The sequence below is a fragment of the Strongylocentrotus purpuratus genome, unplaced genomic scaffold (assembly GCF_000002235.5).
Source record: "Strongylocentrotus purpuratus isolate Spur 01 unplaced genomic scaffold, Spur_5.0 spur5_scaffold_8, whole genome shotgun sequence".
Lineage (NCBI taxonomy): Eukaryota > Metazoa > Echinodermata > Echinoidea > Camarodonta > Strongylocentrotidae > Strongylocentrotus > Strongylocentrotus purpuratus.
In genome coordinates, this window is record NW_022145614.1 from 25,798,222 (window position 1) to 25,823,913 (window position 25,692).

Below are 25,692 nucleotides of genomic sequence, written 5' to 3' on the forward strand. Positions count from 1 at the left end.
CCTCTTATTCTCTAGACTTCACTGTCAGACACTGTTGAGTAAGTGACTAACTTTTTAAAATTTGTTAATAACATAGATAAAATTAGCTGTAAAGAGTACATAATCATCTGTACACATCAACGACCCTCTTCTTACAATGACCAAAATTAAAATTATTGAGGAATGCTCAGCACAAAAGATATGACTATGCAGTACAAAGGACTGAAAATCAGACTACCTTCTAGGCATATTTATTGCAACATGTTTTGGAAATTCCTCATGGTCGATATAATTCCTCAGAGGTAATTACCAGTTCTAATCTTTTAAGAGGAATTTTTAGTTGGTATTATCTCTTGTTTACCATAGGATTTACATAATTTTATATTTTCAGCCTGCAAAAGGGACAGACAACCTTTCAAGTATAAACTTGTCAGCGATAGGTCTATGCTACTAGTTATTTAAAGGACGATATTACATGTATATATGGCATCCTTGACGCTGTTACCCTTAAATGCAGGTTCACAAGCACCTGATATTTGTCCTCATGGTAAATTTAAATGTGCTTTGGGCTATTACCAAAAGAATCGTCATGATTGTTCTCTTCATCAAAACATATGTCTACGTAAAGGGAAACGTTACAGACGTGGTAAAGTAATCATGACACATTTTTTCTCTTCTTCAAAAGCACCATGTAAGTTGTTTTAACTGTAATTTTCCTAGATGATTGTTTGTAAAAATATGATTATGAATGATTAATAAAACATATAAATATTTATTTAAAATTTTTTACTTTATAAGTAAGACTCCAAAATTATTTTGAACTCAATTACATGAAACAATATTGTTTGCTTGTTGTTTTAAATAAATTAACAGATACAAGAATAATTCAAATTTAATTCAAACTATGAACTTTAAAAAAAACTACATCCAAAGTATCACAAAAATATCCAAACTTTAACTGTGACTACAACTGTACATTTTGAAAATAAAGTTTTATTGAAACAAAAGGTAACTCTGAAATAAATTGGAAAATAATTTAAAATGTGAGTTTATGTTATATTTACTTACTCAAAGAGGCAAAGTGCAAAAAATTGGACGAGTCGATAAAATGTTTGTTCCGAAACCCGTTTAGTATTGACCCGTTGTGAATCGACCAGTCTGGCAAATAATGCTCTCCCTTCTGTCGTCTGCAAAAAAACAAATAAAGAAAGAGAGAGTGAAGAAGAGAGAGAGAGAGAGAGAGAAAGAGAGAGGAAGGGAGAGAGAGAGGGAGAGAAAGAGAGAGTGTGTGTGTATGTGACAGAGAGAGAGAAAATGAGAGAGGGTGAGAGAGAGAGAAGAGAAAGAACGAAATAATGAAAAGGGAGGAGGATGTTATTAACTGTAATATATAAGAACGTACATATAATGCAGGGGTGGTACTTTACTGTATGGGGTGTTATGTTAACAGCAAAGCTAAGAATATATATCATCAAACCTTGCTTAAAATTTAAAACTCAAGACATTGAAATATTGCATTTGTTTTTTTTCTGTCATTCTAGACGTTATATTTTGTCAAGCCTCCCCACTTCAAAGTATTCTACATGTACATGTAATAAGGGCATCACATGAACTTTTTAAGTCAGTGGCCAGTGTTTGTTTGGAGTGTCCCCCAAATTCCATAAATTTTACCAATATAAAATTTGAAGGGGGTTTGGAGCCACATCATGAATACTTACTCTCGAATAGATTCCAAACTTGGCATTGTCCTCTTGTACAATAGTTGAACTGTCAATAAAAAAAAGGACAAACACACATAAAAAAAAATAGTTTACTGGGTGCCAAAGAAGTAACAGATGTTGACATTCATTCAACAGATATGCAGTCAAGGACAACAACAAAAATGCCCATAAAATGTATTTGTCAGGGCATTTGAACAGTTGAAGTCACAAATATGTTTACGAAGAGAGTAAAGAATGACCTTTGCAATGAAACTCCAACCACAACAATACTTTAGTCATCACAACCAAATCCCCCCCATGACTTTTACATGTTAAACCTGACTCCAAACTGACCGATTCTTGACTGCTTCCTGGCTGGCTGTTAAGAGGTTAGGTGACAGAGGAATAACCGTATTTAGTTAATATTATAACAGCAAAATATGGACTGGTATTACCTGTAGTAACACCATTGCATTTGGCAACATTCTCCATCCTCTACCCATCCCTTCCATGCCTCTATTTCCCTCAGTGCAGCACCCTTCCCTGTTTCAATGGTCTTCCATTCTCACCCCGTATTCCCACATATTCCTCCAACATTCTCACCCCCCTCCGCACACACATACATGTACATTCTTATCTCTACTCCACTCCCCCATTGCCACCCCCTATTTTTCAATCTCTTCTCTCCCTGTTCCTACCCTTTATCCCCCTCCCAACTAACCCTTCCTTCCCACATTCTCAGCTCCCCCCCCCCCCCCCCCCCCCCCCCCCCGTACCCATTCTCCTCACCTGCCCATCCAACCCTATACAATGAACCATCATCTAATGATAATTCCTCCTTGTGTAAATCTAGAAATGTCAGATCCATAATGGGATTTCTACTTTTCACCAAGTTCTTTTCCCACATAGCCCCCCCCCCCCCCCCCAACACAGTGAAAAAAAATACACGGGGGCTCGGGCAAATTAGCCCCCGAAATGCCCCAAAAGCCCCCAAAAGTCGTAAAAGAGCCGCCAAAATTTGCATAGAGTTCAATGCAAAACAAATTAAAGAGTGTTATTTTAATTTTTCATGCAAGCAAGCTTAAAAGTAGCCCCCAAAATGTTCAAGTATTTTTTCCCTGACCTGCCCCCCCCCCCACCAACCTCCTCACCTGCCTATCATCCATCTCTCCTACCACCATGTAATGAAAATCTACACTCCAGTGAATATGGAAATGTCATATCCTTGATTGGATTTCAACTGATCACCAAACTCTTCCCCCAAATACCCCCCCCCCAATAGCATCCCCTCCTTTCTCCAGTTCTCCCTGTTTCCCTCGCACCGCCCCCACCATCCCTCCAGTTACTCTACACCTTGACATATACTGGTATATCTCTCTACCACGATCGAATGAAAATCATTGAATCTTGAAATGTCAGAGCCCTGACTGGATTTTCTACCAAACACCTGCTAAGCTCATTTCCAACGCCCACACAGGCAAGCTACCTACGTCTTCTCATGGACCTATTACATGTACATGTATGTAGTAGGTCCATGATCTGATCACCCCTGGAAGGTGTTTTAATGCTCCACATAGCACCTTCACTAGACGAGGATTCCCTAGGGAAGATGTACAATATATATACAGTATATATCGGGCCTAATTGTGCTGTGTGTGTGTATTATGTACTGATGTTATGACACATGATGAAGAAAAGATTGGTTGGTTGGTAATTAATCTATCACCTTGACAAATTAATATTTTTCTTTCATTTTAAACGCATCAAATTTTGTTTTCATTATCTCGACACAAAATACATGCACATACATTTTTCAATAAGGAAATAAGAAGGGCTTTAATCATACATGATTTGAAAATTATAAAAAATAGTTTAATATGTCCTCCATGGATTGTGACGCCCATTCTACAAAAGTGTATACATGTGTAATGTCAATCATTTGTGTCTTCTTTAAAAAAGAATGGAACTATTGATTTGAAAATATTATGAATAATCCAATGCTAATTAATTCAGACTTGCTTCATACATGTACCTATCAACAAGTGTGGAAGAACTCTACTGCAAAGAGCTCCTGATACCATTCACATTAAATTGATCAATACAGGAATTTGTTTGGATCCAGTCCAGACTCAACCCTTTTTGGCAGTGAAAATACAAGAACATACACCCATAGTCAAGCTTTATTTTTAAGAGTGCAAAGTCTATGCAGCAATAGACTGGTTTATTAACATACATGTATATTTAGATTATGGATTCTTCTTTCCTGGGAACCTGTAGTGACAAGTTATTCCATTAACCTGTTATTAATGAATGAACTACAATACTTAGAATCCAGTCTGCATACATTACTTGTTGCAATGATGTCAGGCAACCCTGTGCCAAGCCTCAGCAAAGCTTTGTCAAGAACAACCTTTATTAAAAACAGTATGCATAAAATTTGAATATATTATTAAACCGGTCAATTAAAAAAAACCTTTCAAAATCAAACAACCTTGTGGAAACTATAAACAGATGTTTTATGAGAGTGTCAGTTCCCTTGAACTCTCTAGTACCAGTATATATACATGTACATGTAATTGTATCTCTCAAATGTGGGGCATATATATATCTTGAACTGTGTCTGTATGAAATACATCTATGGGTAGTGCATGGGAGAGTTGTTGGATTTTCCAATATTATATCAGTCTGATGGTCCCATCACCTTTGTACCAGTTTTAATTATAGTGATCTCCAAACTATGTAGCATTCACTTTTCTTACAATGTATATCTAATTCATGATCTTCTGATACGGTCACTAATCAACACAGATTTTTTTCCCTCGACTACCACCACAACCCCTCCCCCTCTTGAGTAAGAAAGAAAAATCAATGACAATTGGGAGAAATAGGAGTAAAATCAGGGAGTAAAATCAGGGGGAAAATAAATGGAAAAAACATTTTGTAATTATCAGGCCTGGTTCATGTATCCGGTTACTCTGGTTAGAATTTGGTTATACAGAGGGCGCGTTCATGCTTGATTTTGACGGCCAGAATCAGGCATCTGTTACGCGTTTAGTTTAAAACACGATTGCGTTCATGCTCACTTTTGTAGAATCACCGAAAAACGGCGATCACGATCGCCGATTGTAAACTCACAAAAAGATGCGTTTACAATTTGTAAACGCGTTTAAATGGGGTCAACGCACTGACCTCTAGTGGGTCTACGTAGCATGCACAGTGAAGGTTTGCGAATCCAGCTGGAAGACCAATTAAGGCCACACACGGAGAATTGCCTGGGGAGCCAGAGAAGTAAGCATGAACACTACATGTACATCGTGGAACTGCGATCACGATGAGCGTTTACGATGAGCGTTTCAGATCGCTCATTCTGCCTTCAAAACTTAAGCATGAACGCAGCCAGAGACACTATCACATTCCACATGTGTATACAGTGCATGGCCTCTGAAGTTTATTAATAACTATTGTTGTGGTATAAGTACAGGATCTTGTCTTTATCAACTGTTGATATTGATGATTGCAACTTATTTGCCATAGGCAACTATATAAATAAGAGATAGGAGACTGCAAACTTGCGATTGGTTTGGATTAATCACAACTCTTTATAAAACGGGGCCCAGAACTGAGAAAAACAGAATTATGCCTACCTAGACCAACACTGTGTTTTACCACTGACTAAAAAATAACAAAATTAACGGTGAATAAAAGATTTAGATCTTTACACTCAAGTGCTTTCAACCTTGCAAATACCGAAACTGAAAAAAGACAAATGCAAAATTCATTGTAAAGGCAGATCAGTTTCTACTTTAATATAATAACCACCTTGCAACACATATTGAAAGGATCTGAACTCAAGGAAATTACCTTGATAAAATTTAAGATACATCTCTTCACAACTTACAATGTACCAGTACATGTAAAATAAGTACTGCATACTATATTCTTTTATGAAACCAACTAGCAATGAAATAACAACCAAAGGAAGGAAAAAAGGCAGTAATTCTAAACTATCATTCTACTGTTGAAATTGCACATGTAAATGAAAATGTATCCTGCATTAAAGTGTACGCGATGTACAGTATTAAAGGTACTATGTCCCATTTGCAGGCCAAAAAACAAAAAAATTCCAACTGCATTTGAAAGATAATACTTATTTAGAACTTCCCTAAAAAAGGTGGGGCTTGAAAATGTCTTCAAGTATGAAAATAATGACTATTAGTTGTCAAATCGACCTTAGGGCTATAGAGCCCAAAAGTAATAGTCTTGATTTTCTGACAATTGTACTGAATGGTCATACGTTTTATGCTGCGCAAAGATTCAATCAGTTTAATCTTGGCCATCACAAGAAGTGGGTTATTGATGTAGACAAATGCTCATGTACCCTTTACAACTCTTTTCATGTATGTTATTACCAAAGAAGAAAAAAAGCCAGTCAGTCACTCAATAGTGTCTGACAGTGAAGTCTAGCAAGTAAACGGGTTTCCTTGCATAATTTGAATATGAGGACACTGCTAACGTTTAAATTTCACAGATAGGACATACATGACATATTCATAATTCCTGCAAAGTTCTACAGAATTTGAGGTTGGCTGCAAAAGGGACATAGTACCTTTAAGCAGGCAAGTCTGGCCATGTTACCTTTATTGTATGAATGTTCTGAACTTTCTGAAGGAAAGACATATTTGATAGCACAAAAAATAACTTTAAAAAGAATTATGTTGCTGACACCCAGTTTTCAGGATTCATACTACAAGGTATCCACATCTATACTGTATTTGTCTACAGTATTCCTGCAATTCTAATGCTTTAGAGGTAATACAAAGTTTTTGTATTGGGTCATGAATTTGGTTCAAATGAACATACCGTATTGGAAGCATATGTGCGATCCTACAATATTCAGTGATCGTTGTCGCGGTTGAAATCGAGTCTAAAATGATGAAATTGTTAATAATAAACCTTTTTTGTTGTAAAGCTCCCTCTCAAAGTCAATATACTAGTTTAGCTAGTATAAAACAATGTTTTTGACTAATATTGACCAATTGGCTATTCCTGTTATGAAATTATATATCATAACTGCATATATATGGCCGTATGCACTATTCGAAATTCATCAAAATTTACAGGGAGCACCGGTAAATTTTGATATTCCATTTTTCTCGAAAGCAGAAGTGTTTTAATAATACATCTACACTGTACAGGGGCATCCAAATATATCAAAATTGTAAAGAATCACTCAGCCAATTTTCAAAATTACCCCAAACTTTGTATTACCTTGAACAGACTACATGTAATTTTCACCTCTACAATTGCCTTTAATTCTATCAATTTCATTTTATTTATTTCCATTCAAAGAAACCCACAAATGTATTCATTTATTTGACCACAGATACATGAACATAATAACAAGTAAATCAAAAGACAGCAAGGGAATACCCATTATTAAAAGCAAGTTGCTTGTGACCCGGGTCCCAGGAAAAAACATATGTCTATAAAGAATAGAAGCATTGAATTGTTGAAAATGATCCGTTTAAAGGTAGCACTCGATTGAAAAAAAATCTCTCTCCCCTTTTTCTTCAATGCCAACTCACCTTTTATTGAATATCCTGTCCACCAGATCCTCGATAAATTCTTTACACTCCCGCTGAATCTCTTCTGTGATAGGTCCCTTTTCTCCATTCATCTCTAGCCTCTCCGAAACACCGTTAAAATCATCCATGGTTATACTCGTCAATGGTGAAATCTCAATCGACTCCTGCGGATAAGGTATAAAAGGGTGATGGGAGTGGGTAGTGAGTGACACCGGTAGTTAAAGTAATGAAAGGTAGAGACTTTTCAGTATTTTCCGAGAAACAGTGCAGTTTTGAGTTTAGAATTCCCCATTGCTTGTTGGTTTCATTTCCTGTCATTCAATGTTTACTTGGAAAAACAAGCCTTTCATAAAGTTATTTTCTAAAAGACAAAAGATCACGTTTGCTCATCATTCCTTTATAGTTGGACTGTACCATTAAAAGCAAAACACTTTGACACTGTTAAAATATTTCGGCCTTAGAAAAGCTTTCGTTTTTTAGAGAAAGGTAACTCTGAAAGACAGGAGGACATCACAGAAAACGCTTCAAGTTCGTGAATGTGCATTTTCAGCTACTGGGCAATCTGGGTTTTCCAAAAAGGCTAACGTGTCCAAAAATCTCAATAAACTGTATTAAACGCATATAATTTCTATATGGAAACATGTTTAAAATAAATTTGCTCCTTGGAAATACAATCTCTCAATAATCAGATGACAATCTTGTGTCGATCGACCTTGCTCTATAGGCACTTCTTGCATACGTACCATCCGATTATTCATTTCCTTATTGCCTTCTACTCACCTACATGTACTGTAGTTTAGGTCAATCTATATCGGCTCCATCTTTCAACTTCAACGGTCACCTGCTCAGCCAGTCTTCCTCTGAGCCCGAGGGTCCTGTGAAGGCATGTATTGAAATAAAAAATGACTTTAAAGAGAAGGTTGAGTTCTGGGAAGAGGTGAAAAATAATTTGTGAGCGTTATCATTCTCATTATGCAAGTGTGGAAGAACATCAGATAAGACATGTTCCCTGAAAAGCATGGCTCTTCAAATGCCTTCATATTCTAAATATGTCATGTAATATTGTAAAACTCTGGGGTAGGATTTTTACGCCACGTGTTCGTGTAGTCCAATATACATCTTTCTGTGTACAGTGTTTGTAACTTTACCAAGACTTGGCCAAATTTCTTATCATTTTGATGATTCCAGAACCTTGCAATACACACAAATTCTTTTCTGATCATTTCAACCTTTTCTGATCGTTTCCACACCGTTTCTTTCACAATGCAATCGCGTGACCAGAACTCGACCTTCTCTTTAAGATGGAATCAAACAGGTTGTGAAAGTGAAACTCAATGCTGTATGTATTTAAAGACAAAGTCAAGTTTGTAAAGTCCATTTTAGTGACACAAATTGCCTCATGACGATGACAAGAATATACTGTGCTTTAGAACTCCTTTGGAAACATTTCCTTCTTCAGCTATTTTTATCTGGAAAGTAAAGTTACAAAAGCAAAACAAGAGTAAAAATTGTGAACTCATGATTCTTTAGCACAATTCCTGCATAGAATTTCATGAAGGAGACAATGCATAAAAGCATGGATGTAAGTGTATTTGATTTAGTCGACAAAAAGGTTAGAGCGCCATCTTCGGCGACAGACTTTTATAGACAGAGTTTCAAAGTCAAACAATGATCAATGAAGAACAATGAGAAATCGATGATTAATTGCAACATATTCTTAGCTGCAGACAAGTTAATTGACTAAAAGGAGGCAAGAAGGTCAGTACTTAAGCTTGCAGTGTTTCAGTTGTGGGAAATATGTGTATAATTATGATATTTATGCCATAACTTTGAGGCAGGTGCCCATGTATAAGAATTTATGTTGATGAATCTGTGTATAAGAACTTAAGTTGTATTAATTTAAGGAAGTGTGAAGACTATTCAGGAAACACAAAGAAATAGTAAGGTTAAGTAAATGGCAAGGTTTGGTATAATGCCTATGGGTCACGCCCAAATTTGTATTAAGAAACCTGTAATTATTACATGGATAAGGAACCTGTAATTATTATTGCATTTTAATTAATGCCCATTTTTTGTTGTTTGTTTTCTCACAGTTTTCACGGAGTGAAAAGAACAGAGTTAAAAGAAAGGAGTCAAAGAAAGGAAGCTACGCTCCTACCAAAGAATAAAAGAACACTCCCGTAAAAACCTTGTTAACTTGTCGTTATTGATTGGCTGCAGTTACAGTGAAAACTTCTGGCTCTAAGATTGGTTACTGTTCACTGTCGACAAGATGCCAGAGGAAGAAGAGGCTAAGCGAACGAGATCCGACCCGAAGCCAACCGAACTTGGACTCCAGCACCAAAACGACCAACGTGAACTGGAGTTTCGTTATTCATTAAGAGGTTGGCGTCAAGCGGCCAATAAGTTGAGAGCTGCTTTAAGTGATGAAGAACTCGTATTGGTCATCAAGCAACAGAGAGATGAAGTCCAAGCTGCTATGGACAAGGCAACGGTAGTTCAGGATTCTCTCAGCAAGATTAAGGTGTCCTTAAAATTGCATGATGACAGCTTCGACAAGATTGAAGAGGTGGAGGAGCAGCATGCAGAGCTGATGAAACAAACCCACGAAAGAGTGAAGGTTCTACAAGGAGGCTCTGTAACCCAATCGACGTCATCCAGACACTCCTCTAAACCTTCTCCAAAACGACAGAATGATTGTGAAGAGTGGGTCAACGCCGAACCAAAAGATGACCCACCTACGATGGAAAAGATTAACCCAAGAGCTCAGGACATTGAAACGGGAAACTCGTTAGCAGCGAGTTTAGTGGACCAGATGAGGATAAGTCACCTGCCCCCTCCAGAGCCCACTCAGTTCGATGGAAGTCCCCTCCAATATCCAACTTGGAAAAGAAGCTACGACCTCCTAATAGAAAGAAGAGAGATAAACGCAGCAGATAAGTTCTATTATCTTCTGAAGTACATAAAGGGCCAACCCTTGCAACTGGTACAAGGATACGCATTGCTAGGTGATACCAACTCTTATGCTGCTGCGAAGATGGCCCTAGAAAGGAGGTACGGAGATCCCTTTGTCCTGTCTAGCGCCTACAGGGATAAATTGGACTCTTGGCCCAGAATCAGCAACAGAGATGGCCAAGGTCTTCGAATGCTGTCTGACTTTGTGAAACAGTGCTGTACAGCAATGACAACCATCGGAAATCTGGCTCAATTGAATGATGAGAGGGAAAATAGGAAGATCTTGGCTAAACTCCCAGACCACCTGATTGTGAGTTGGGGTAGGAAAGTTGCTCATTGGAAGAAAACTCATGGAAATTTCCCATCATTTCATGAGTTCAGTGACTTCATTGAGGAGGAGGCCAATATCGCATGCGACCCAATTACCTCTTTGTATAGTGTAAAGGAGCTGAAGGTAGACAAGCAGCGGACGATTCCGGGCGCAACATCCATGTATGCCTCGACAGATCAACGCCCTCAGCATCCAAGAAAGGGAAAGAAGCAGGAGTATGTATGTGTGCTCTGTAAGGAAAACCACCAACTAGGAGTTTGTAAAAGGTTCCTTTCAATGACTTTGAAGGAGCGAAAGACCTACGTACGAGACAATGGACTGTGTTATGGTTGTCTCATAAGAGGACACACATCAAGAGAATGCAGAAGGAGAGACACATGCAGTGTCTGCAAACGGCGACATCCCACTTCTCTTCATGAAGACTGGAATCGGAGTAATCAAGTACAAGAGAGAGATGATGAGAGAATGGAGATCCAATCGTCTGATCATGAGAGTTCTAACGCAACAGAAGAACTCCGGTCATCGAGTTCTCACACAACAGTAAACCACATGACCTTGAAGAAACAGGCTGTAAAGTGTTCAGCAGTTGTTCCAGTCTGGATATCACAGAAGGGCAGATTTGATGAAAGGCTGATATATGCATTATTGGATACTCAGTCGGACACCACATTCTTGCTGGAATCTACCAAGGAAGCCATGAATCTACAAGGTTCAAAGGTGAATCTTCTTCTTTCTACTATGTCCAAGAAGGATGAGAGGATCCCTAGTGAGAAAATTCAAGGACTCACGGTTCGTGCTCACAACAGTATGAAGATGATTGATCTCCCTACAGTCTATACACGAGACATCATGCCCGCAAATAGGGAGTATATTCCAGTGCCTGAAGTGGCTATGTCCTTTCCTCACCTGACTGAAATTGCAGAGGAACTGCTACCACTACAAGACTGTGAGGTAGGATTGCTGATCGGATATGATTGTGCACGTGCTCTAATTCCTCGCAGCATAATTCTTTCTCCTGATGATGATGATGGACCCTTTGGGATGAAGACAGATCTAGGTTGGTGTGTTGTGGGTATATCAAGTCAGAAGGAGTTTGCTGTCAGCCCCGACGACAGAATAGGGTTCAGTCATCGATTGATCACCTGTGAGATACTCCCTGAGCTGACTGAAAGCAAAACTGCAACCAAGGAAAAGGTGATGTTCTCACACAACGTCACCATCAAGGAAGAGATAAGTCCTTCATCGGTGCTGAGGATAATTTTTTTTTGATTTGATTTTATTTCTGCATTTTTTCCAAATAAAATATAACTGAATAACAAATAACATAATATACATGTAAGGTATAATACAACATAAACAAACAATAATTTCTTCATGTCAAAATGTTTTTTTACATAATATATGTACATAATTATAATAACGAAACTTATTATTTCCATAACATATTATCATAAATTTAAAGTATTATCCTAACTATTCTGGTGGAAAAGTGCAGGAGACCGCAATCATAAGCAAAGCTTGACAAGGATGGCGGCCTCAAAAAAAAAAAAAACAAGAACAAAACAAAAAAAAATCTTAAGGTAAAACTTAAAATGAAAAAGTGTTCAAGCGATCTTTGTGTATGAGTTGGTGAGTGTGTTGTGCAAGTGTATATATATATATATATTGTGTGTGTGCGTGTGTGCATGTGTGGGTGCGTGTGTGTGTGTGTGTGTGCACGTGCACGCGAGCGTGCGTGTTTGTATGTGTTTGTAACAAATAGTGGAAGTGTACGTAGCTCTGTGTGGTATAGTCGAGTAGAAACAAATACAGCCTTTACAATAAAGGAAGCAGACTTCTCGGACCTAAGAGACAACAGCGAACCTTCCTCACATAATGATGTCAGATTCATGAACATCATGAAGAATAATGTTCGCTTAACAGAAGATGGACATTACGAAACTCCACTTCCCTTCAAGGAAAAGGAACCAGATCTGCCAAACAACAGGTGTATGGCAGACAAGAGACTACAACATCTCAAACGAAAGTTTGAAAGAGATTCAAACTACCACCGTAGATACACAGAGAAGATGGAAGCACTCTTAGAGAAAGGGTACGCAGAATTAGCACCAGAAATCAAGACAGCTGATAGTCCAGTCTGGTATATTCCCCACCATGGTGTTATACAGCCCAACAAACTTCGGGTCGTATACGACTGCAGTGCACAGTACAAGGGGGAATCCCTTAACGATTATCTTCTCACTGGACCAGACCTGACAAATGCTCTCGTAGGCGTACTCTGCAGATTCAGGAGAGACGAGATTGCATTCAGTTGTGACATAAAGGAAATGTTTCACCAATTCAAGGTGAGAGAAGACCACCGTGACTACTTGAGATATTTGTGGTGGAAAGACGGAGATATTCTTCGAGAACCCATTGAGCTGCGTATGACTGTCCATTTGTTTGGCGCATCTTCCTCCCCAGGCTGCTCCAATTTTTGCTTGAAGCAGATAGCTACTGATCACGCAGCCGAATTTGGAAATGATGTGAAGGACTTCATCCATCGGGATTTCTATGTGGACGATGGATTGAAATCCGTTCCTTCTACAAAGGACGCTATCGACCTAGTTTCGAGAACAAGACAACTGTGTAAGAAAAGCGGATTGCATCTACACAAGTTCATATCTAACAGCAGAGAAGTAATGGAATCTGTTCCGGAGCCTGATAGAGCGAAGGGAGTCTCCAAGACAGATCTTCTGGGAGTTGATTCACCCATGGAAAAGGCTCTGGGAGTTCTATGGTGTGTTGAGTCCGACACACTTAAGTTCAGGCTCACTCTACATGACAAACCCCTGACGAGAAGAGGAGTCTTAGCCACAGTTATGTCAATCTACGATCCATTGGGCCTGCTGGCGCCAGTTGTACTGCGAGGAAAACAGATCTTGCAAGAACTATGCAGGAAAGCAGTAGACTGGGATGATCAACTGCCTGATGAACAGAGAAGCAGCTGGGAGAAATGGAGAGCTGATTTGAATAATCTGGACTCAATCTCCATACAAAGATGCTACAAGCCTGCACATTTCGGAGAAGTAAAGACAACGCAACTTCATCACTTTTCTGATGCCAGTACTACTGGTTATGGCGAGTGCACATATCTAAGGCTGACTAATGATGAAGGAAAGGTGCATTGTACACTCCTGATGGGGAAGGCCAGAGTTGTACCTCTCAAACCAATCACTGTACCACGTCTGGAGCTGACAGCTGCAGTTGTTTCAGTTAGAGTCAGTGCATTTCTTCAGAGAGAGTTTGTACCCTCAGACACTGAAGAGTTCTATTGGACGGACAGCAATGTAGTAATGGGCTACGTTAGTAACGACTCGAAGCGCTTTCATGTCTTTGTTGCCAACCGTGTGCATCAGATTAGACAACACTCTTCCCCCTCACAATGGAGACATGTGGGTACACAGGATAACCCAGCTGATATTGCTTCTCGAGGAGCTACAGTCAACCAACTCCTGTCTTCCTCTTGGTTTACTGGCCCAAAGTTCCTGTGGGAGAGCAACGCAGAGAAGTTCATTCAAGGTGATAAGTTTGATGTGAAGTTGGATGATCCAGAAGTGAAGAAAGCTCATGCAAACTAGCCTTGTACCTTTGAGATCGATCGTTTGGACAGATTTTCCTCTTGGCACAGAGCTAAAAGGGCAGTAGCAAACTGCATGAGACTGAAGGCGCATTTGAGAAGGCGATGTCGAGAGCGAGGTCTGAGCAAGTCATCCACCACTGGAAAGACTTCATTCCATGGTGAGCTACAGAAGCTTACTACAAAGGAACTCAACAAAGCACAATGTGAAATCCTGAAGACCGTACAGAGAGATGCATTCAGTAATGAACTGACAGCTATACAGAACCAGTCTGGTAAAGGTAGTGAGATGAATGCAAACAAGAGACACAGGCGTAAGCAGCAAGGGTATAGTCGCTTTCATCGTCTTGACCCTTTCATCGACGCTGATGGGATACTGAGAGTAGGTGGACGCCTGAGTTGTGCTGAAGGTTCCTATGAAAGTAAGCATCCAGCTATTATACCTCAGGACCACCATATTACAGAGTTGATAATACGACATTGTCACATTCAGACAGCTCACCAGGGACGAGGTATGACCATCAACCAACTGAGGTCCAGCGGCTTCTGGGTCTTATCTGGGAGCTCAACAGTCTCTAGACTCATAAGGAAGTGTGTCACATGTCGTAGGCTACGTGGCGAATCTCAATGGCAGAAGATGTCAAACCTGCCTAAGGACAGAGTTGAGCCTACACCACCCTTCACATACAGCTGTATGGACGTGTTTGGTCCATGGGTAATCAAAGAAGGCCGAAAGGAACTGAAAAGGTACGGCCTCCTCTTCAGTTGTATGGCTTCTAGGGCTGTGCACATTGAGACACTAAATTCGATGACAACCGACTCTTTCATCAACGCTCTTCGACGATTCCTATCCATTAGAGGTCCTGTGCGCCAGCTTCGTTCAGATAGAGGCACTAACTTCATCGGGGCTGAAGCTGAGCTAAGAGAAGGTAGTAATACACACCAGGACAAGATTCAGGAATTTCTTCTGAGGAACGACTGTGATTATATTCACTTCAAATTCAATGTCCCTTCGGCTAGTCACATGGGAGGTGTATGGGAAAGACAAATACGCAGTATACGTCGTGTGCTAGAAACATTGCTGTATGAAGCTGGACAGCAGCTTGATGATGAGTCCCTGCGCACCCTCATGAACGAAGCAGCAGCTATCGTAAATAGCAGACCTCTGACTGTCGACAATTTGAATGACCCTACACATCCTGAGCCCCTGACACCGAATCATCTTCTGACGATGAAAACCAACGTGCTGTTGCCGCCTCCAGGACACTTCCAACGAGAGGACTTGTACTCTAGGAAAGATGGAGGAGAGTTCAGCATCTCGCTAACGAATTCTGGAAGCGTTGGAAGCGAGAGTTTCTCCAGAGTCTTCAATCACGTCAGAAATGGACTTGCCCACAGCGTGAAGCCCGTATAGGTGATGTTGTAATAATGAAAGACGACAATCCAAGAAACCAATGGACGCTAGCCAGAGTAGTTGATGTTTACCCATCCTCGGACAATCATGTGCGTAAGGTTAAATTGGTGATGGGTGACCCCAAGATAAACAGTCGCGGGAAGCGAATCTTCCAACAACGTTATTTCGAACGACCAATACATAAGCTTATCTTGTTAGTCGCGCATGAAGACCAGGGGAAATTCCCTGACAAGGAGCCACAAGGCTAGGGGGTTGAACTTGGTTGACAAGGAGCCACAAGGCTAGGGGGTTGAACTTGGGTTGACAAGGAGCCACAAGGCTAGGAGGTTGAACTTGATTGACAAGGAGCCACGAGGCTAGGGGGTTTAACTTAATTAACCTAAAGTAATAATTGTTATGTCCAAATCGCCATGTCTAGAGATTGAGCCTGGCATTGGATAACAAGGAGCCAAGGGGTCTGAATTAAGACTAATTTATGTTATCATTTGATATTGTTCATTGTGTCTGAAATTGAAACTAATTTGAATTTTCGCAGACATTGTGTTTGATAAATGTGATTTCAACCAAAATTCTAAAGTCTGAAAGGGAGAATACCTTCAATTTTCTAAATGCCGCTTTGTTTTATGTATATGTATACTGGTTTGATCATAATGCTAGAGTCTGGATGTAAGACTAAATTGAAATGTTTAAGGTTAAACATGCTTTATTTTCTGAAAAGGTCAACTTGGAATATAAAACTATTCCCTCGTTAGTAAAGGTATATCTGTGTCTGAGATGAAAACTACATCTAAGAGTCAAGTGAGACTATATTTAAGATTATTCATTTCAGTGTAAACTTACTAGGGTCTGAAGTCAGACTTGGAACCTTGTGACATTTCATTTGTTTGCAAAATGAATTGTAGACATAAGGGTGATGCTCATTAAATCATATCTATGTGTCTGATGCAAGACTAAGGAGTTAATGTTATTTAACAAAATTTATACATGCATAAAATAATTTTTAAGATTAAGGGCTAAGACTAATTTGAAACAAAATTTGAAGTCATGTATTACTATACATGGATGGTGTTTTGGTTACAGAGTCAAATTTATGCATGATTAGTCTAGATTCTTGATCTCTGAACGTCTATTATAGAAGGATTAGAATTGAACATTATAAGTTGTAAAACCAGTTAAACTTATAGATTGAAGCTAGTACAGCTAGATGCATTACATTTACTTCTAGATGTGCTTTGTATACATACAAAGTTAGAAATGTTAGTTCTGTAGAACCTGTAAGAATTATCGCAGGTATGTCAAATAGTTTATTATGGTAAATTAGTTGTACTAATTTAAAGGAGCCATGTAAGTGTATTTGATTTAGTCGACAAAAAGGTTAGAGCGCCATCTTCGGCGACAGACTTTTATAGACAGAGTTTCAAAGTCAAACAATGATCAATGAAGAACAATGAGAAATCGATGATTAATTGCAACATATTCTTAGCTGCAGACAAGTTAATTGACTAAAAGGAGGCAAGAAGGTCAGTACTTAAGCTTGCAGTGTTTCAGTTGTGGGAAATATGTGTATAATTATGATATTTATGCCATAACTTTGAGGCAGGTGCCCATGTATAAGAATTTATGTTGATGAATCTGTGTATAAGAACTTAAGTTGTATTAATTTAAGGAAGTGTGAAGACTATTCAGGAAACACAAAGAAATAGTAAGGTTAAGTAAATGGCAAGGTTTGGTATAATGCCTATGGGTCACGCCCAAATTTGTATTAAGAAACCTGTAATTATTACATGGATAAGGAACCTGTAATTATTATTGCATTTTAATTAATGCCCATTTTTTGTTGTTTGTTTTCTCACAGTTTTCACGGAGTGAAAAGAACAGAGTTAAAAGAAAGGAGTCAAAGAAAGGAAGCTACGCTCCTACCAAAGAATAAAAGAACACTCCCGTAAAAACCTTGTTAACTTGTCGTTATTGATTGGCTGCAGTTACAATGGATGATGTATTAATTTGAACAAATCAATATCAAAAGAAATAAAATAACTGACTATGTCATACAACTCTACATTGTATGTCATAATGTCCAATACGGATATATTATGTAAAAGTATATGAATAGAAAAAATCTGTTTGATTCCATAAAAAGAATGCCTAGAGCTACTAGCAACTCTCACTTTTTCAATAGTATAAATTATCCATTTTTTTTTGCTACAGAATATTTTTTGTGCAGACTCAAGTTTTTTATACGTCTACACGAACTGCACAGTATACAACCAAGATCTCTAAGGCCATTTTTCGTAGAGCGTATAGTGTACATGTGTACATATTAATTTATACATGTTTACGTAATGATGAAATATTATAGTTCATGTACCTGTACAGGGAATAATTTTCCTGGTATCGCATCGCAATTTGCTATGCATTTTTGCATGACTGCTATACAAAATATCTTTTGTGTAGCAGTTTTCTTCCATAGAAATGTACAGAATTTCATTTGAAATATTTATCCATCGACTGAAATTGCTAATCAAAAATTTGAGGAAAATTATTCCCTGCTGTAATACATACATGAACATGTTAATGTACTTGTATGCCATTCAATAGTTTGAATGCATATACATGTATGTACATGCATTGCTAGTTTGGGCAAACATTTTGACTTGTTCGATTTAAAAGCGATGCTTAAAATCTGCGTTCAGAGTTCAGACTACGATATTGAAATATATACATGTACATAAAACAGGTGAATGCACTATAAGTCCTACATGTAGCAAAGGTATGCATACAATTTGAATGGCCTGTTGTGTCAAAAGAAAACAAGTTAGAGCTACTGAACCAAGCCGACTGCGGTTAAGTATCCTGTTCTTCAGACATGTGCAAATATTTGTAATGTGCAGGTCTGCATGACCTGTATTTACACAAACTCATTCAAATATTTAGACTGCATTTCAAAATCTTAATTGAAAGAATAAAACTGTGTAATCTGGAGGAGAAAGTAGGATGTGTTTATATTCTCTTTATAAAGACTGGTTATGGTCATGTGATTGCATTGTGAAAGAAACGTTGTGGAATTTTAAAATCAGAAAAGGTTGATCATCTAGCATATAGAGTACCGAAGCCGTGACGTCATAAAAATCTATTTTTAGAATTTCTCAATTTTTTTTCATATTCCGAAAGAACATAAAAAATAATGTCCAAATGTCGAAAACCAATTTAATATGTTAAGCATTGGGTGAGATATGACCATCTGAATAAATATACTCCCCATAGGAACTCAGTGTTATATGCTCTGGCTCCTAATGGTTAGGAGCCAGAGCATATAACACTGAGTTCCCATAGGACATATATTCATTCAGATGGTCATATCTCAGCCAATACTTAGCATATTCAATTGGTTTTCGACATTTGGACATTATTTTTGATGTTCTTTAGGAATATGAAGAAAAATTGAGAAATTCTAAAAATAGATTTTTTGATGACGTCACACTTCACCACTCTATTGGGGTGAACTGCAAGGTTCTGGAATCATCAAAATGATAATAAATTTGACCCATTCTTGGTAAAGTTACAAGCACTGTACACAGAAAGATGTATATGGGACTACGCGACACATGCGTGATATCTATCAGGTCCAAATAGATATATATAAGTAGGCGGTTTCTCGGCAAAATTTGTATCATCACGTATTAGTCAAAACATATTCTTTCACATGATTGGTAAGAGCTTCCATTTCATTTTTTGAGAGGGGGGTGTTTCCAAAACTGGTCTTTACCTCTAAGTAGGAGAATTTTTTTAGATTTCAGCACAGGAACTCATCTCATCACCAGCATCTGTAAACAGCTTACATTATCTCAAAGATTGATATTACAAGTACAACTGTACATGTAGGCCTACATTTACATGGACATACATGTATAGTATGTATAATTATCAATCCTTTCCATCAAATTTTCTGAGAGAACATAAATCAATCAATTAGACATTATCATTTAATTTATTAGAAAACCCCCAAAAATTGATCTTTAATCTAGAAGGATTTATTAACAAAAACAACATTCAGCATCTTACTTTGTGACTTTTGCATGTACATGTAACTGCATTAATAATAGTGACTGAGGAAAATTACATGTAGTATGCAAAAAAAACATAATATAACATTATACAGGCTAAAAGGCATTGTTTAACCAGGGAGGTGAAAGAAAGGAGTGGTAACTCTTGTAAATTTATTCAAACGCATTCGTGAGTTCTTAAGCGTAACAATGGGATGTGTAACATTCCACTTGGCTTTGAAGTTCCATCCTCCGAACCGCGCTTCCACTGCTGGGAATTCCGGAGGCCATGCACCAGTTTCACATTTATAACAAAATATCAAATTACCGGCGAAATTTCAGTGTAAATTATAAACTTTATACGGGGAATGTATGGGAATAGTGCATCAAACAACTTTTCCAATTTAGTACTCCGCCCTTCCTATAATTTGTGTGCCAGAGTTGTTAAAAGAAAAATTAGATCCTGACAAAAACTCAACATTTCAGGATAATGCGCTAAATTGTGCGTGTTTTAATGCCCAGTTATTTAATCCATGATGTACAATCTTCGATAACTACATGTATAAGTTGGCAGATGCGTGTTTTTTTTAAATGTCTTCTGTATTTGGAGTTTTGCAGTTGGAAAAAGGATGAAATTACACAAGTTTGCGTTCGCTTGTTCTACTCATTACATATTTAACCATTGATGAGAATGAGATGCGGATGATCTTCATGACGATGTAAATGCAGTTAAGGAATGTGCAAATTTGAGGCAACTTCAATTTAGTAAAGTAAAGTCGAATTGTACACACTACAGTCGAAGTAATCAGAACTTCGGGTATCAAATGACAACTGAAGATGATCCTCGAGAAGTTAAGTCTGAGGAAAAAGAGAAGGAGTTCGCTTTGATAAGTCTCTCTCCTTCAGTGCACATGCAGCTAATGTTGCCAAAAGGGCTAATCCAAAAGTTGGCATGATTAAGAGATCTTTCACAGCCTTAAATGAGAAAGGATGGCTCAGTTTAAAAATTAAATAATTGGAATGCTTTACCAGGCCAGAGGTTGCAGTTTCTGTCACTAGTGTTAACATGTTCAAATCTGTTGATGAGGGGCACTGGAAAACCCATCTACCCAAGTTTTCACCCTATAATATCAGGGACTACCCAATGTGACGAGGGGCAAATAAGCTAGTTTAAGCTTTACGTATCTACATCCAAATAAGTCCAAGTAATTGTCTGATTCATGATTTTTGCAATGTCAAATCAACACCAAAGCCAAGGGCAAAGCCAAAGCAAAGCATTTTCTTGTGAAAATGACATTGTTCTTAATACTCTTAAACATCTACTGATCTAGATTCTAGATTCGAAATTCTAATTTATATTTTCGTAATATCATCATCTAGATCTAGAAGAGACCAAAATGTCAGTCTCTTTCGTTTGTTAGCCTCTGATTTGGGTAGGGTCAGCTCCTCTCTCTAGAGACAGAAGCTGACCATAGGCGCTCCTATGCGGATTTGGTGGAGTGGATCTGACCACCAAACTTATGCCCATATTTTACCGGATGCATATACATGTACAGAGACGCCAAGTTCAAAGATCGGCAATGCGTGACATTTTCATGATTCGGCGTGCGAGGGTATAACGTTTTTTTCAAAATCTAGTACGCACGTCGTGCGTAAGAGCATTTTCAGAGTTCAGACCCTCGAAATGCATGATGTCATGCCTTATGCGTGATACTTGTTAGCTCTGCATATGAATTAGGCCTAGAGGGGTCTAGGCTATTATTTACCAACTTGACTGAAATACTGCATTTAATGGTCCCTTTACAGGAAATTATGGGTCAAAATCGACATCCATGTTGAAAATCTTGCAGCCGTATTTTAAACTATGGCTGCGCATGACGTCATCTAAATCTCATCCCTTCTAGTCAACCCAGGGAATAATTTTCCTCAAATATTTTGATTAGCAATTTCAGCTGATGGATAAATATTTCAAATGAAATTCTGTACATTTCTATGGAAGAAAACTGCTACACAAACAGTATTTTGTATAGCAGTCATGCAAAAATGCGTAGCAAATTGCGATGCGATACCAGGAAAATTATTCCCTGCAACCCGCAAGGCAAAAAGAAAAACTGTGATAACGCTATAGTCTAGGGTAGTACTAGTAGTAGACTCTAGTATCAAATGCATGCAAGTTACCCGCCTGAGCTAGGCTCATATTTTGCATTCGAGCTGTTGAAGTAATTTTTTTCCGAAGCTTGGCAACGTCCGTTTTGCTAGCGTCTTCACTCATGAGGACCTTGGATACCTACCAACATTGACCAGATTAAACAACGATTCCTGCATCGATAAAGTGACAACAAACCCAGAAACAGTGGAAAAGAAACTCAAAAACCTGAATGCAAATAAATCAGCTGGACCTGACAATATCCACCCCCGACTGCTGAAAGAAATATCCAAGGAAACGGCGGAACCCCTGGCAGTCCTATTCAACAGGTCACTGGAGGAGAAATCACTTCCGGAAGACTGGAAGCAAGGAAACGTTACTCCAATCTATAAGAAAGGAAGCAGGAAGGCAGTAGAGAACTACAGACCAGTTACTCTAACATCAGTCATCGGAAAAATGCTCGAAAGTATTATTAGAGATGCCCTAATGAAATACTTTGATATAAACGAACTCCTCTCGGAATGTCAGCACGGCTTTGTGAATGGTAGATCATGTATGACACAACTTCTGTGGGCAATGGAGGATTGGTCTAAGATTCTTGACGACAATCAGCCTATCGAAATTTTATATCTTGATTTCAGAAAGGCTTTTGATGCAGTTCCGCATGAAAGACTACTTCTTAAGCTGGAAGCTCATGGAATTGTGAATCCACTACTTTCCTGGATTGAAGCCTTCCTCAAGGTAGAAAGCAGAGAGTAGCTATGAATGGAGTGACATCTAGAGTCTACATGGACTGCGGTGAAGAGCGGAATTCCGCAAGAGAGCGTCCTTGGGCCTATTCTGTTTGTCATCTTCATAAATGACTTGCCCAACGAAGTTATTAGACTAACTTAGACCTACGGTAGTTTCTACTTGAATTGGATGATATTTTCGGCAAACCGAGACCGAGTGACCGACTTCTTTAGAATACTATCAGGATTTAGAGTCTAAATGATATCATCAGATATTAGGGAATATGATAGAAAATGATAGTCCATTTTAAGTCAAATGTCAGATGCTCAGACCCCCCCCCCCCCCCCCCCCCCCCCCCCCCTCATCTGCGGAATGTCAGCACTTGGCCCCGCCCCGTGAAGCTGAAGGGCACGGGGTTAGGCAGTAGGTAACCCCAGGTAGCTCGCCCGCCCGCCCAAGGCGGCGGCGGCCGGGAGCTCGCTGGAGTTAGACAGTAGATAGCTCCATACAAAGTGGAGTGGTATAAAAAACAATAATATCGAATAAATCGACATCTGAATATAACTTCATTCACAGGTTCATTTAGAAAAACTTACCGAAAGTGTACCGGATGTCCTAAGAGTAAGAGGTGTCTTCAATGGTTAAAAAGGGCCGATAAATATGCTTCCACTAACTAGCGACAGAACTAAATACTGAAAAGTAGGAGATATTATCGACTTGCTTTGTGCACTGTTTGTACTTGTACTTTACCGTAGAGGGCGCTCTTAAGATAGTGAAAAACTAATCACCTTCTTCTTCTTCAAGATAATTTGCAGGGGCTCGTTCCTAGAAACCAACGACAAGACAGTCATAACTTTATCCGCCAACTACTAAAATCACGTGATTTTACATGATTTTGTACATTCCTGCCATAGCAACATGCTGAGTATAGAGATTGGATCTCGTTAGCTTCAGAGCCAACTGTATACAGAGTTTTGCCAACTTGGTTTCGGTTTCTCACAATATGGCTTTTATGTTCTTTTGTTTTGTGATAGCCAAACAAAGCAGTTTTTTTTAATATATATATATATATATATATATATATATATATATATATATATATATATATATATAGCTACTTATAGCTACTTGCGCCCTATATATATAGGGCGCAAGTAGCTATAAGTAGTGCAGTTCAATAGTGGGCTTTAAACGAGTGGGTTCTTAAAGGTAAAGACCAGTATTGGAAACGCCCCAATTTTAAAAAATGAAATGGAAGCTCTCATTACCAATCATGTGAAAGAATATGTTTTGACTAATACATGATGAAAAAAAATTTGCCGGGAAACCGCCTACTAATTCATATATTTGGTAAATTTGTATCTCTCATGGTCTGTGAGAGATATAGGGTAGTCCCATATACATCTTTCTGTGTATAGTGCTTGTAACTTTACGAAGAATGGGCCAAATTTCTTATCATTTTGATGATTCCAGAACCTTGCAGATGCTAGATGCTAGATGATCAACCTTTTCTGATCGATTCCACAACGTTTCTTTCACAATGCAATCGCATGACCATAACTTGTCTTTACCTTTAACATGCATGTTGGTAAGGCATTAATCCTTACTACCTTTCAGAAGACTTAAAGCCATAGGTCCCCTGGTTGCTTACAAGCATAACCCCCCCCCCCCCTTGAGAAAAAAAAATCATGTAAAATCACGTGATTTTTACCTTTTTGGGGGTTGGCCCCCCCCCCCCTCCCCCACTGAGCGACTTTTCGCCCGGCGCGATTTTCAAATTTTCGGGAGCAAAAAAAAAATAAGAAAGTTGGGCCCCCTCCCCTAAGAAATCCTGGATCCGCGCCTGATTTAACGTCCTATCCGAGGGACGGAGTGTTATCCACTTAAAGGTCAAGTCTACTCATTTTTTTTCCGGGCTTCTTCCTCCTCCTCCTCTTTTTCTTTTTCGTCTTTTTTTTCTTCTTGTACATAATGTTGTTATTATTATTATCCTTATTATCTTGAATAAGTTTTTTTCTTATCTGTCTGATAATATTACTATAATTTTAACTTATTAATTTTGTACATGTAGGCTATGTCGGGACCCCACTGGAAATAAGCTCTCGAGCTTTCTATTCGTGGGTTACCCTGTTAAAGTTGACTAATTTTTTATCTGTTATTCTTGTATATTGTTGTATCAGGGAGGTGAAACTCACATGCCCTGGTTGTATGTTGGAAGCTTGACAAAAATGATTGAAAAATAATTTGCTTTAAGAGAAGCGGAAAAAAAAAGAAACAGAGCCAAACAAAATTAAGTAAAATCGGATAAAATAATAATGAGGAAGTTTATGAATTTTTGAAAAACTATGGAAAAATGAAAATCGTTCAGTACAGAAGCTGCCAATTCGGTTATCAGTTTGTAACGTCATTGCCTCACTATATATCAATATTATTGTTTAATTAGGCCCATATATTTTTATCCCATTAATTTCACTTATTATCCCCAAAAGTTGATGCCTTTGCCCAGCCATAGTGCGTGCATGACATTTCACAAAATCTTTTATGAACTTTGAAGAATTTATATTATTTTCTGAATATTTTATATTCATAATTATTGATTTATATATAAATGGTTTCTCAGAATTCACATTTTTCATGATTTAACTGAGAACAAGAATTGCACTATATTAGTGCATCCATATACAAAACACATTACTATCAATATAACTGGGATGCTGGTGTGAGGAATTAGATTCTTAGGGAGGAAATGGAAAATTTATATTATCAACATAAAGAAAACAATTAGTGGACAGTGAGGCAATGACGTCAAAGACTTTGAGTGAGTTGCCAACTTATCTTGTGATTTTCAATGTTTTTCATGTCATTAAAAATTCATAACTTTCATATTCGTTATCCGATTTTGCTCAAACTTTTTTGATTGGTTTGTCTGATTCAATTTAATTCGATTCTTTTTATTCATCCAAATTCAAAAGAATATACACGGAAATGTGTTTTGGTCACACATTGTACAAATACGTAATATCTATATATTTAAAAAAAATTATGATAAACTATCGTTGTGTGTATAATGATAGAAGAACCATCAAAATTAAGGATAGACAAGATAGATTTCTTTGCTTCTATTGAAAGTAAGTTATTTTTTGGAGTGGACTTGCCCTTTAACATGGCCTGCGTCTATGAAACAAGGG

At 38.2% G+C, this 25,692-nt stretch overlaps 3 protein-coding genes and 2 long non-coding RNA genes across 8 annotated transcripts in view; 4 read left to right on the forward strand and 1 right to left on the reverse strand.

Annotated features, from left to right (window-relative positions):
* The window catches only part of LOC100890202 (uncharacterized protein KIAA0513), a 32,382-nt gene extending 9,152 nt beyond the window's left edge, over nt 1-23,230 (reverse strand). For 2 of the 4 annotated variants that reach the window (XM_030975251.1, XM_030975249.1), the window contains exons 1-5: nt 23,101-23,230; nt 8,049-8,139; nt 7,265-7,428; nt 1,698-1,746; nt 1,048-1,166 (exon numbers count right to left, since the gene is read on the reverse strand). In XM_030975251.1, the coding sequence (XP_030831111.1) occupies nt 1,048-1,166; nt 1,698-1,746; nt 7,265-7,352 (256 nt within the window). In that variant the 5' untranslated portion in view covers nt 7,353-7,428; nt 8,049-8,139; nt 23,101-23,230. Of the gene's footprint in view, nt 1-1,047; nt 1,167-1,697; nt 1,747-7,264; nt 7,429-8,044; nt 8,140-23,100 lie in introns of all 4 variants that reach the window. The other 2 variants (XM_030975250.1, XM_003723647.3) reach the window with 1 other exon arrangement.
* Nucleotides 8,847-9,451, forward strand: LOC115920179. Its single transcript, XR_004062224.1, has 2 exons — nt 8,847-9,022; nt 9,358-9,451. It is a non-coding gene; the product is annotated as an uncharacterized LOC115920179 (long non-coding RNA).
* Nucleotides 9,537-14,170, forward strand: LOC115920390. Its single transcript, XM_030976117.1, has 2 exons — nt 9,537-11,784; nt 12,474-14,170. The coding sequence occupies exons 1-2, from the start codon at nt 9,537-9,539 to the stop codon at nt 14,168-14,170; spliced, it is 3,945 nt and encodes a 1,314-aa protein (XP_030831977.1).
* On the forward strand, nt 14,246-15,583 carry LOC115920391. Its single transcript, XM_030976118.1, has one exon. It carries the CDS (start codon nt 14,246-14,248, stop codon nt 15,581-15,583), a length of 1,338 nt encoding a protein of 445 aa, XP_030831978.1.
* LOC115920180 lies at nt 16,780-17,532 on the forward strand. The gene is made up of 2 exons (XR_004062225.1): nt 16,780-17,103; nt 17,439-17,532. It is a non-coding gene; the product is annotated as an uncharacterized LOC115920180 (long non-coding RNA).
* Nucleotides 23,231-25,692: the final 2,462 nt, after the last annotated feature.

Excerpts from the sequence above, each read along its gene's own strand:
- LOC115920390 (XM_030976117.1), top strand. The coding sequence starts at position 9,537 with ATGCCAGAGGAAGAAGAGGCTAAGCGAACGAGATCCGACCCGAAGCCA. Across the intron at positions 11,785-12,473 it reads CACCATCAAGGAAGAGATAA|AAGATGGACATTACGAAACT; the intron begins GTCCTTCATCGG and ends TTCGCTTAACAG.
- LOC115920391 (XM_030976118.1), top strand. The coding sequence starts at position 14,246 with ATGAGACTGAAGGCGCATTTGAGAAGGCGATGTCGAGAGCGAGGTCTG.